The sequence below is a fragment of the Molothrus ater genome, chromosome 20 (assembly GCF_012460135.2).
Source record: "Molothrus ater isolate BHLD 08-10-18 breed brown headed cowbird chromosome 20, BPBGC_Mater_1.1, whole genome shotgun sequence".
NCBI lineage: Eukaryota > Metazoa > Chordata > Aves > Passeriformes > Icteridae > Molothrus > Molothrus ater.
In genome coordinates this window covers 1,607,885-1,620,681 of record NC_050497.2, presented here as the reverse complement: position 1 = coordinate 1,620,681, position 12,797 = coordinate 1,607,885, and the positions used below count along the sequence as shown (strand labels likewise).

Genomic DNA, 12,797 nt, shown 5'->3' with positions numbered 1-12,797 from the left:
ACCCATTCTGAGCACAACATCTGGAAGCTGCAGAAATAAGACCAAAGCATTCAGGGAATAGAACTGAGAATTTACTTTTTCTTAACAGGAAAGCTCACTGCCCAGGTAGGGCTGGACAGAGATTCCCCAAAATCACATCAATGCAAGAACCAGACTCCTGAAAGCACAGGGAGAGCCTGGAGAGCTTCACAGCTGCTCCATGGGAAGTGAACACAGCCCATGCTTTTACATCTGATAAAAAAAGGTGCAAAACCAGCAACAAGAGCTGACCCACAGCTCCACCACCTCCTTGTTTCATTTCACCTGTTTATCAAGGCACTGCTGTGAATAAATGAGTTTGGTGGGAAAGACTGGAGATCAGGACAGGAGAGTCCAACTAAACCACCTGCAATTAATTTTAGGGGTTTTTTAAGCAATACCTTTGAAGTTGATTACTCCCAAGCTCCTGCTGCTTGGAGAGTTTATAGCAGCTGTTATAACCTTCAACCTCCTGGCAGATGGGAGCAAATGAGCAATTACAGAGGTGCTGCAGATGGGAAAAGGAAAAATCAGATCATTAAGCATTCCATGGGTGCCAGTCCATGTGATTTTGTGGGCACGTGATGGCCCAACTGTTCCACAGCTCTCTGAGCAATTGGCATTCAGGTCTGGGAATCTGGGAGCAGCCACAGGCTGTGCCTTTCCCCCAGCTCACAGAGGCAGAGCTCTGAACCCTGCACAAACACAATTCAACCACGATGAACACACCCAGGATGGTCCCTCCCTGCAGAAATCCCAGCAGAGCCTCTCAGAGCAGTGAGGCTGCAGCTCTCCCCAACCATCTGCAAACACAGAGCCCCAGGGCCCCACAGGAGCTCCAGCCTTGTCCCAGGAGCTTTGCTCTACAACAGCAAATAAACTCACTGATTTATTTTTAGGGGTTGTTTTCTGTTTGCTCAAACAACCTAACTAGGGCTGACCTGGATAAGACTCAAATTAGATACCCAAACATGTATTATCATCATCTTCTCCAAGCAGGAGCCCACCTTCCTTACCTCACTCCTCAGGCCTTTCCAAAGGAGCAGCACAAGTAAAACACCAAGTCAAAGGTGCAGTTTTACCTTTAAGGATAAAGAGTTTTGCTGCTTCTCTGTTATTTTACCTCCTGGATTTCAGATTTTCTGCTGGTTAGAGTGACTTTGAGATATGTACAAGTCCCTTTTCTCAGCTCGGTGCTTGAAGAAGGAGTCAAAGCTCTTCAGTTCTCAGTTTTAAGGTTGTTCATTCTATCTTATCTATAAAATATTTTTTCTTGTCTAGCTGAGGTATGCTCAGCAAGACAGTTTAAGGCACTTTGCTTGCTTTTGGAGTGGTGTTATGTATTTATACTAAAAGCTACCTACACAATGTTTACAATTACTTTTTAATACTTATCACTTATGTTAGACAGTGAGCTTCTACTCTAAACTAATCTAAAAGTGCCAACATCACAGCAGGAGATGGAGGCTAAGAAGGAGAAAGGCTGGACACACCCAGGTTCTTCTATTTTGTTTTTTGAACTTCTATTCTAAAAACTTTAAAATTTACTTTTTCACTTCGTGATAAATTCACTATCATTCTACTTAAATTGTTGAGGCTTGTAATTTTTCATATAAAGGTTGGTAATTGTTTTTTTAAAGGGCTAAATCAAAGGCACAGGGATCTTGGGCTTTGTGTTAAGGTCTCTGAGCTCTTTGGGTAGGGTCTCCCTAGAGCTTTCTAGGGCAGCCAGAGGAATTTTTTGGGTTCTCACACCTGAATATTGCCCTGGAAGCAAATCTAGGTTTTGAAAGATGCTGGGAATCCAGAAGCCTGACTCTGGAATTCAGCTTTCCCTCTGGTTTATCTGCACATGGCAATGGATGCTCCACTCATGCACAGACCCCCAGCACAGAACACTTCTCTGAGTACCTACAGGAGCAATCACAAGCTCTGAAACCCCCCATGCATCAGTCTGAGCTTCAAAAAGGGGATATCACACAGAGAAATTCCACCCCACTGTGCACTGAGGTACAGACATTTATCTCCACACACAAAAGCCATGACACAGGTCACCAAACAGCCTCCCCTCCCAAAAATGCTCCCAGCCAGTCCAGGCTGGCCATGATGGGGAAAGCTGCAAAGGCCACAAGGATTAACCTCAGAGCTGCCACCTTTCTGCCTTCCCAAAGTCAAAAGACAGACTGGCCTGGCGTACAAAGGGATTACTTTGAAGAACAGAACTGAAGGAAAGATATTTCAAGTATTCAGATGTTGCATTGTTTGTTTTTTCCATGACACAAAGCAGATTGAGCCCCTTTTGTATCATTGTGATACTTCACTGCTGCAGAAATCCTGCTTCCTCTGCTGTTACTGGGCACTGACAGACTGCAGATGCTGCACAGCAAGCCTGATTCTTCCATTTAAACCCAGAGAAGCAGCATTTTCCAAGTTCCTTTCATATCTCAGCTTAATTTGCTGGAACTTCAGAGCATGATCAGGATGAGGGATGGGATCCTTTTAGCAGCACATATTCTTCAGGACCTGTCTTGCTAGAGGAGAGGAAAGCACAGCCCTGATATGCCAGCTCAGTACCTCCAGCAAGCACTTGGAAATGGAGCAGGAATTTCAGGGATGCTGCCTGACTGCACCAGGGGGAGAGAAAGAAAAGAGAGAAAAAACATCCTTGTTCTTGTCTCGTGGAAGTGGCAACCAGGAAATGGTGAGAACCCAGTGCAGAAGGGCCCAGCCTGTGCCAGACAGGCTCCATCCAGGGCTGCCAGACACCAAGCTGCAGACAGGGATCTTGGCCAGCCCCCAGCAGAGCCCAGCACCCAGATCCCTCCTGCCAGGCAAGGCAAAGATACCCCCAAACCTCTACATAAACCCTTTGCAAGGCAAAGATACCCCCAAACCCTCTACATAAACCCTTTGCAAGGCAAAGATACCCCCAAACCTCTACATAAACCCTTTGCAAGGCAAAGATACCCCCAAACCCTCTACATAACCACTGACCATGTCTTGGCACTGCACCCAGAGAGCCCAGGGGGTCACCTGGTCACCCTCTGCCTGCTGGAGTGAAGCCAGCCCCCTCAGAGTAACTGCATGGCAGGATGGCTTCAAACAAATTCCCCAGACACATCCAGCCCAGGAGGCAGCAGCAAAAATCCACTTCCATTCTGAGCTAACAACATCCTGCTGAAACCCCAAACAACTCCTCCTGGTAATGGTTTGTATTTCTCTTCCTTCTAAGTGCTCCAGAGGCATTTCAGAGCTCCAGAGGGTGACCTGCCCACTGCCCACACTGTGGTTCATCAAAGCAGAGCACAGCTCTGAGGCTTTCAGCCATTTCCTCAACCCCTCAGCAGCTGAACCCCAGCCCCACAAAATCCTGCCTGTCCCTTCCTCTCCCCAGTGACTGAACCCTTCAGAGCTGCCAGTGGCTCCAGGAGCACCTTGGACAGGCTGGAGCTGCCCTTCCAAACCTCTCCTAGCCAAGGGCACAATGAACAATGGTTTTAGCAACAGTTTTGCTCCATAATTTACTTCAAAACAAGCATTTTCTCAGGCTGTTTTCTGAGCACTTCAGGAAAAAACACAACCCTGCATCCAATTTTTCTACATTTCAAGCTGCCAGCTCTGTGCCCTATGAATTTTAAGCACTGTGAGGCAGACACACCAAATGAAGGGGATACCTGTGCCCCATTATAAACCACATTAAACATTGCAATGAATAACCTATTTGCAAACCTGGTGCAGCCCTGAAGCTCACTGCATGATCTGGAATGATTTCAAAGCCAAGTGTGTTTCTGTTGACACACAGGGACACACCAGGATGGCAAAAAATTGCCATTTTTCACAATAGGTGAAAACCTCACTATTTGAGAGAGGACTTGAAAGCAAAGACTGAGAAAGGAACTAAAGGGCAGATGTAAGGAAGACAAGAAGGAATGAGTATGGAGTAAAAACAGTGCAAAGAAACTGAGAAATCTCAAGGATTGGATGTGTTAGAAAGGGAAAAGAGACTTGCAGACTGGCAGACACAGCCAGGTGGGAAAAAAAAAAAGGGAAAATATGTTGTGTATTATCTAGATAGAAATGGAAGAGTAGAGAAGTTCTCAAGATATTACTTTTATGCTCCAACACAAGGAACTGGTCATGACAGCACTTGGGCTCCAGAGACCCCTTACCCCTCCTACCCTGGGGTGCCCCTCACCAGACTCAGTCCATGTTAAGTCCTGAACCCAGCAAAGGAGCTGAGAAACATTTACTGTGTCCCAACTTATGTGAGGAACATCAAGAGCCCAGGAAACTCCCATGGGATTTTCTTTCATCTCTTCTGTAATCTCTGTATTGAGTGTCTTTAGGATCCCACAGGGGAAAGCACTGCTCTGTGTTTCTGGCAGTGTTTTCCCAGTGTTCTCCTCTGGAGCTGCCTCCTTCAGGCAGCAAATTCCTCCCCTCTCCTCCCACACACCCTAAGTTCACATTGTCTGGGTGCTGGGGTCAGGTTTCATAGTTTAAGTAACTCTCCCCATGTTTCCAGTTCCCTCCCTGTATTTGAGGTTCAGTGATCAATCCTAGGAGCCCACCAGCTCCATCCCAAGTTCTGCAGCTCTGCAGTGGCAGCTTTAAACAACATCCATGCACACACCTCCTGATAGGGGTAAAAAGGGGTAAAAAGCCTCCTATCATTAGTTACCTGTCTTAGCTGAGGAATAAGAATTAACCTTCCTTAACTGCTGGAACTGATTCCAAAGCACCTGCACCATAAAACCTCAGAGTGTCCCCAGAGGTGCTGTTATTGCCCTAGACTAAACCCCAGGGTTTCATAACCACGATGCAGGAAAAGGAGCTGCAGCCTGGGAAGGGAGCTGTCAGCACCATGGGAGCAAATTGTCCATGTCAAGGACAGCACTTTGTCATTGGAGCAGCATTTCCACCTCAAATTTCAGCTTTTTATTCCTCAGATGTTGCATCACACGCTGGAGGTTGGGCTATGAGGTGTCAGTTCTACCCCTGCACCACCAGCCAGCCCCCTCCACCCCCTGGAGCCAAACCCTGGTCCTGACCCAGGGGCCATCACCTTTATTAAAACCCTCACTAAGCTCTGATATTTTCTGTGCTGTCTTTCCTTGTTTTCTCTCCCTGTGCTGCTCTCTGCCTTTGTGGACCATGGAGCAGAAGATGACATTGCACAAGGGATCTCAGCTCTTCTCCACAGCAGCAGTGCTGAGAACAGACCTTCCCATGCTGCCACTTGACCTTGGGAGAATTAAACATAGCCCCAAAAGACAGAGGTGCTATTTCCACCCTCCTTTCCTTGCAACACCTTCCTCAGTCATTACCACTGTTACATTACCTCATTACGCTGATGAGAATTTAAATGTTCATTAATTCTGTCAGCTTGTCAATTTTTCCTTAACGAATTCAAGCAAGGGGAAGAACAGTGGCTTCATGACTCCTCTCAGGAAAAAAGTTGATGAGAATTTCACAGGAGACAAGAAAGAAATTTCTTTTACCTGCAGTGACCCTCTTGCCAAACACCAGACCTGCACTATGCAGTGCAGAAGTGAAAGTTTCTCAGAGCTAAGATGGCAAAATCCAATTCAGGAGGAGACATTGAGCATCTGAGTAACAGGGTAAGCAGCAAACCCTGTCTGTTACCAATTAGTATGAGAAAAGGACAGAATTAAGAAGCAGATGCCTTCAACCAAGATGGGATGAAAAGGGTTTTGCTTTAAGGCTCCTCTCCATGTTAGAGTAACAAACCAAACAGAAAAACAAATCAACCCCCAAAACCTACTGGTGTTTTCATTAATCATTTCTGACTCCACACATGAGCATACTGCAGATTCAGCTTCTGTACCCTGCCAGCTTGGCCAGCTCTTCACTGCTGGCTGTGTAATTAAAATGCTGTGTCACCAGCCATGGAGCAGCAGCACCAGATCCCTGCGCCTGCTGAAGGCAGCCAGAGCTCCCCAGACAACCTGGGAGGAATATCAGATCTCACAGCACAGCACTAACTTGCCTCTAAGTGTTTTACATGGGTAGATCAGGCCATCAATCCCAAACCTGATTCCTCTTTTAGCAGGCTGGAGCGGGGGAAGCACCACAGGGCTCGTTCCCAGGCAAGAGCTCCTCACCTCCCAGCCACACTTGCAGGCTAAAAGCACCAACAGTCAGAAAAGGAACATGATCTTCTCAAGTTCTCAAAATCTGTTGCAAGCTTTTCCTTCTGGTGTGTTGGGAGCTTTGCATCATTTCTTTTCTGCCCTGATTGCTCAGAACACAAAGGGGCAAAACCCTCCCAAGTAATGCTGCCACACTGGGCTCAGCCTCCAAACAGAAGCTCCTGGAGATGCATGTGAGCTTCCACCACGGCCCCAGGTGGCTGTGGGCACATCCCACCTGCTCCTTGCTTGCCCCCCTGTACAGGACAGGGTGACCTGTGCATCCCTTCCAGGCACTGCATGCAGCTCTGCCATCCTGCCTGTGCCAGGGCTTTGGCCCAGTGCAGACACAGACAAACAAATTCCTTGTGCCTTGCTGAAGAAAAGAGCAGTGTCTGGTGGCAGAGACAGGAGGCAGGACTGACAGGTTTTTACTAAAAGTTGCCTGAGTGAGCTGGAGCTGCAGCCAAACATCACAGCAAATCCTCCATGGTTTATTCTCCCTGCAATCCCAGAGTCCAACCCAGAGTGCAGAGAGCAAATGTGATCTCCTGAGAGCAGAACAATTGAGATCTGTCTCTCAGGGACTCTCCCAGCTTCTTCATCCCTGGGTAAAGCCATTGAATAGGAAGATAAAGCCAGGCTCTAAGGAGCTCAGCAGTAGCCCATGAGTGACCAGCTGCCTGTTTTTCCTTCTCTCAGAGCCTGGAGTGTGAGCACCCTGCACGTGGCACAGGCTGCAGCAGCACAGACAGACACAGGAGACAACAGGAATGTTCATCAGACACAGAGATCCCATAACAAAAAGGGCAGAATTTGCTTCTCCTACGCTGCTGCTTTTATCCTCCCTTTCCAGAGAGCCAGAGATGGAAACAAAGGAAAGGCAGAAAGGACAAGTTGCTGAAACAAGCCACCTGCCCAAAATGAAATGGTCTGAGCCACATCTGTAGGGTCAGCAAGAAAAAACTGTGTGCACAAAAACCCAGCTACTTGACACATCAAGTGCTGAGGTGAGATAATAAGTTTGAGGAGAAAACTAAACAATAAAAAGAGAAATGAAAAGATGCCCTGATGAAATATCTGAAAATATCCTCTGATAGCAGCTCCTCAGGAGAGCTTGAAATGCTCAGGGTGGGATGTGCAGGGACAGGAGTAAAGATCCTTGTGGGTCCCTTCCAGCCCAGGATACTCCATGATTCTGAACAGCTCAACACATTCTTCTCCCAAAGCCTTAAGGATTCCCAGATAGCTCTGTAATAATTATTTACTCCCAAGAAATTTTAGTTTTCAAACATCTTTGCTGAGACAACCATGGCAAACCAAAGAAGGGGTGGGCTGTACGTGGGAGGGCTAAAGGTCAGGACAATTATTTATGGAAGGTTTATGCCTTTGTTGCAGGGCTTGATGTGTCATTATTCTTGCAACTCCACCTCAGAGGTATTACTTTCCTAAACCCAAATCCCCTTTCCTTCCCTCAAACTCCACAAGGTTTCTATCTAAAATTAAGTTAGCATTTAACAAAAGCAAAACACTGTAATTTTAGAACCATATCACTTCAAGTTGTTTTATTTTTATGCTCGTAGGAGAAAGAAAACCTTTAGTTCCTATGAGCCTTTTGTCATGACAAACCACAATGATAATTACTGGGAAGCTGCTCTTGCTAAAACCTCCCAATCCGGCTGTCACTGGGAAGCCAGACAAACATTCCCAAAATAACAACTAAATAATTGATATTACTGGAGTCACAGAACACAATACCTTGAACAAATACCCAGCAGCCAGCCCCTGTCACTGGCACCTCTCCCTGCCTGTGTGACCTGCATGGTTCCTGCTCTGAGAGCGAAGTGGGAGGATATTCATGTAATTATTATCCAAAGGCCATCAACAGTCTGTGCAGAGACCCACAAAGACATCTTTAGTCTGACTGTGCTTTAACCACAGGGTGATTTTAAGTACCTAATCTAATCTCTTGAAATTCCCTTGTTAGTAGAAATGGGCAATCTAAGAATTTATTTTGCCCTTCAAAAGGCAGAGGTTCAGAGTAATTCTGAATCTTTACATGGTTAAGAGCAATTTTATCTTTTCTCCAATCTTAATTATATTCTCATTTCAAAAAATCTCTATCTAACCACAATTTAGATGATTATTTAATGACTAGAACAGCATTCTGTACCCTTCCAGGGAAAACACAGTGCTCACACCATCCCTGTGCCAGCCTGGAACCCCTGAACAAGCATCTCAGTCTGTGGCATAGCAAGTATTTCAGAGAAGGAAGAAACATCCCATTTATCCACTCTGCCCTTAATCCTCTTCAAGTCCTCCCCATTCAGGGATGCAGAAATGAGCAGAGTGATGGCTAATGGCCCATGGCTCCTTGCTGAATGGGTGATGAGCATCCAGAGACCCCAAAGCCAACACAGCAGCAGAGCAGCTTTGCAGAGAGGGACAGCACAGGACCAACACAGTGACCCTGCTCCTCCTTACCTCAGATCCTGCACACCCACAGGTGGGAGCTTGCAAATTAAGTAGTAGAATAAAAAAACAAAAAAAAAACAAACAAAAAAAAATAGTTTGGCAAAAATTACAGCAATGTTAGAGAAGGAAGGAAGGGAAGGAGCAAAATGTGCTGCCAGCAGTACAGGAGTGCACATATTTAGCATGACACAGGCTCTGGTAGAGGCAGAGATATCAGCTGGGAACAAATAACAAACCACAAATGCTCTCTATCAGTGGATGAGAAGCCTCCTGAGATACTCAGATAAAACAGAAGCTCCCCTCTGCTGCTCTGCTTTGTGTCTCCACAGGACAGAGCTTGTCTCAGAAATGAAATCCAGGAACCAGCCCAGGTGAGGGGCTGTGAAAGGGAGCAGGATCAAGGCACCTGTGAGACACTCGAGGAACCAGCTCTGGCTGCCTCAGCACCAGTGACTGCTCAGGAGGAGCTGGCACAAAGGAGCTCCAGCCTTTCCTGCAGCCAAGGCTCCCCTGAAGCACGCGCTGGCCCAACGACAAAAATGTGATATTTCTGTGCACTTAAACAGACAGACTGCGTGCAAATTAGGGGTTTATTTTTTTGAGAGCTGTATTTCAAAGCAGTCCTTTAAAGCAGGGCTTCAAGAACACTGATGGAGACAACGAAGGCGGCGCTCGCTTGAGACAAAGGGCGACTCGATTCTGTCTCAACAGAAAACTCTCCAAGTAAAAAAGGATTCCAAAGAAAAATGCCAGCAGCAATTTATTTCTAAAGCTCACTGGGGTTTCAGATGGAATTCTAACAGAGTGCTCAGCACACACCCTGTCCTTGTGTCTGCAAAAACACACCCTTCCTGTAAGGTAAGGCTGTCAAAGTGTATGGGTACCTGGGGGCTTGGAGGATTATAAAGATGAGAACATTGTCCATTAGAAGACATAATTCCTCTTACTGCTCAAACTTTGAAGAGCTTTGAAATACTGTGAGCCATTTCCTAATGTAAGAATCCATAAGGGAAAAAAAATCCAAAGTGTAGGCCAACAGAAAGAAACGTCATCTTTCGTGCCCTGGTCACCTCCTGGTATTAAACCATTATGAGAAGTCTCAAGAGGTCACAAACACTCATGTTCCTTCTGCAGAAATTCTGCACAAATCCCCACAGCAGGTCAAGTTTGTGTCATTCCTCAGTGTCTCCTCTCCCAAATGCTGCCTGCAGAGCAGTGCTGGTGTCCCAGGATCTCTGTTATCCTGAGGGATCTGTCCCAGCCCAGGGACAGCTTTTGGATCTGGTGGATGCGCCAGCACAGAATCCTAGAGTGGTTTGGATTGGGAGGGACCTTAGAGCCCATCCTGTCCCACCCCATGCCATGGGCAGGGGCTCCTTGCCCAGGCCAGGCTGCCCAGAGCCCCCTGCAGCCCATCCAGGATGCCCAGAGCCCTGTGCAGCTCTGCCAGGATGCCCAGAGCCCCTGCAGCCCATCCAGGATGCCCAGAGCCCTGTGCAGCTCTGCCAGGATGCCCAGAGCCCCTGCAGCCCATCCAGGCTGCCCAGAGCCCCCTGCAGCCCATCCAGGATGCCCAGAACCCATGGAGCCCTGCCAGGCTGCCCAGAGCCCTGTGCAGCTCTGCCAGGATGCCCAGAGGCCCTGCAGCTCTGCCAGGCTGCCCAGAGCCCTGTAGAGCCCTGCCAGGCTGCCCAGAGCCCCCTGCAGCCCATCCAGGCTGCCCAGAGCCCTGTGCAGCTCTGCCAGGCTGCCCAGAGCCCCCTGCAGCCCTGCCAGGGTGCCCAGAGCCCTCTGCAGCCCATCCAGGATGCCCAGAGCCCATGGAGCCCTGCCAGGCTGCCCAGAGCCCCGTGCAGCCCATCCAGGATGCCCAGAGCCCTGTAGAGCCCTGCGAGGATGCCCAGAGCCCCGTGCAGCCCTGCCAGGATGCCCAGAGCCCTGTAGAGCCCTGCGAGGATGCCCAGAGCCCCCTGCAGCCCATCCAGGATGCCCAGAGCCCATGGAGCCCTGCCAGGCTGCCCAGAGCCCCCTGCAGCCCTGCCAGGGTGCCCAGAGCCCATGGAGCCCTGCCAGGCTGCCCAGAGCCCCGTGCAGCCCTGCCAGGGTGCCCAGAGCCCCAGGACAATGCCCTACCTGGCCCCTCCGCCGCCCAGCACCAGCGCGATGGCGTTGCCCGTCAGGACCCGGGCCAGGCGGGAGAAGTCGGAGTGACGGTCTGGAACCTTCTGGAACACACGTTCATACATCTCCACCTGCAGAGGAGAGCCAGGCACGGTCACTGCATGGGCAGGGCAGCCAGCAGCAGCCTGCTAAAAGATGCTGCAAAGATGAGGAGATTGAGATTGGAGCTTCTCTCTTGTGAGGGAATGCTGGGGGAGCTGGCGCTGCTCAGCATGGAGAAGACAATGCTGAGAGGGGACATCATCCCTGTGTGTCCCTGTGTGCAGGGAGGGCTCAGGACAGGGACCAGGCCCTGCTCCATGGGGCCCAGCAATGGCACCAGAGGAACTGGCAGGAGGTGATGCCCAGCAGTTCCACCTGGACAGCAATAAGAATTTCTTTCCTGCGCAGTCACCGAGCACTGGACAGAGACCAGAGAGGCTCTGAGATCTCCCTCACTAGAGATTCTCCAAGCTTGTCTGGGCACAATCCCAGTGTCTGCTCCAGGGACCCTGTTGAGCAGGGAGGTGTGACTGGAGGAGCTCCAGTGGTCCTTTCCAGCCTGAAGCTGTCAGTGATTCTGTTACAGCTCTTCTTCAAAACAACAGAGGCTTGTGAACCACCCAAACAGTTCTAGTGGCCAGTGGCCTCTCTGAGTCTTCTATAGCTGCTGGGGGTGCAACAGAATTTCCTTTAGAGCTTCTTTGTCACAGACATGTTTTATAAAAAATCCTTTCCTTAGGACTTTTTCTCCTGAGAAGCTGAGAGGCCTCAGGAACAGAATGTAACCAATGGTTATCTGCTGCTGTGGAATGCAACAGGTGCATCTGGGATTGGTCTCGTGTGGTTGTTTCTAATTAATGGCCAATCACAGTCTGGCTGTTTCAGACTTGCTGGTTAGTCACAGGATTTTGTTACCATTCCAGTCTTCTTCTTCTTAGCTAGCCTTCTGATGAAATCCTTTCTTCTATTCTTTTAGTATAGTTTTAATATATCATTTACTTTTAATATTATATATATATCATAAAATAATAAATCAGCCTTCTGAAACATGGAGTCACATTCTTGTCTCTTCCCTGGTCCTGGGACCCCTGTGAACACCATCACACTTCTCCTCTTCCTTGACAAGGATTTAAAGTTCTTGGGAAGCATCCCAGACTGCCTCTGCCTCATGTTCAGCACAGCTCTGGGAAGCACAGGGATGCTCCCAACAAGAAGGACTCTACTATGGCCTGTACACACCTTTCATTGGGACTCTGAGACAGTGATTACTCTTTCAAGATATCAAAAAGCCAAGTCTGCATCCATAAAGAAAACCTGGTCCCTTATCCCTGTTCTCTAAATCCAGCTGAGGCCAAACAGATTTTTAAAGAGTGTGGTCTCATATTTCAGTGGGACTCCTCTGAGAAAGATCCTTTTTTAATAATAGAATGGGTTTGTTAATAATAGAATGGGTTTTTCTTCCTTACAGGTCTCCAAAACCAGTTTTTACAATTATGGAGATGATAGCCCAAATTATAATGAGAGCCAGAATGAGATTGCTGTCTATGGTAGGCCAAGACTTTGTAATTATCTATTTACCTTTGAAAAAAAGATTACCTTGATTGGGTGTTGCAAAATTCAGAGGATTTGCAGAATGCATTGTTAAATCTCTGTGTGTAAGAATAGGGTGGACTATGATTACCCCAGATCCCCTTTGACACACACATTACAGATCAAGTGAGACACAGCAAGGGACCAGCCACCAAAGCAGGAATGTCTTACCAGCTTGGGCAGGCTCCTTTTGGAGAAGACTCTGCGTGGGCAGTGGATGTGGAGGTGAGCAGAACACCAGCTCCTCATGTTGAGCCACTCCACGGTGCGGGACGGGAGGGGCCCGTCCTCCTTGTGCAGCAGGATCAGCTGCTTCTGGGCCCTCACTGCCGTGTTCTCCAGCATCCTCTCCAGCTGCACATGGACACCCAAGGAAAGGACAGTGAGTCCTGGCTGCTC

At 48.3% G+C, this 12,797-nt stretch overlaps 1 protein-coding gene across 2 annotated transcripts in view; it reads right to left on the bottom strand.

Moving 5' to 3' along the window:
* Positions 1-12,797, bottom strand: part of PNPLA7 (patatin like phospholipase domain containing 7) — a 134,105-nt gene that overhangs the window by 37,079 nt on the left and 84,229 nt on the right. For both annotated transcript variants that reach the window (XM_036394025.2, XM_036394027.2), the window contains exons 25-26: positions 12,570-12,752; positions 10,779-10,897 (exon numbers count right to left, since the gene is read on the bottom strand). In XM_036394025.2, the coding sequence (XP_036249918.1) occupies positions 10,779-10,897; positions 12,570-12,752 (302 nt within the window). The remainder of the gene's footprint in view (positions 1-10,778; positions 10,898-12,569; positions 12,753-12,797) is intronic.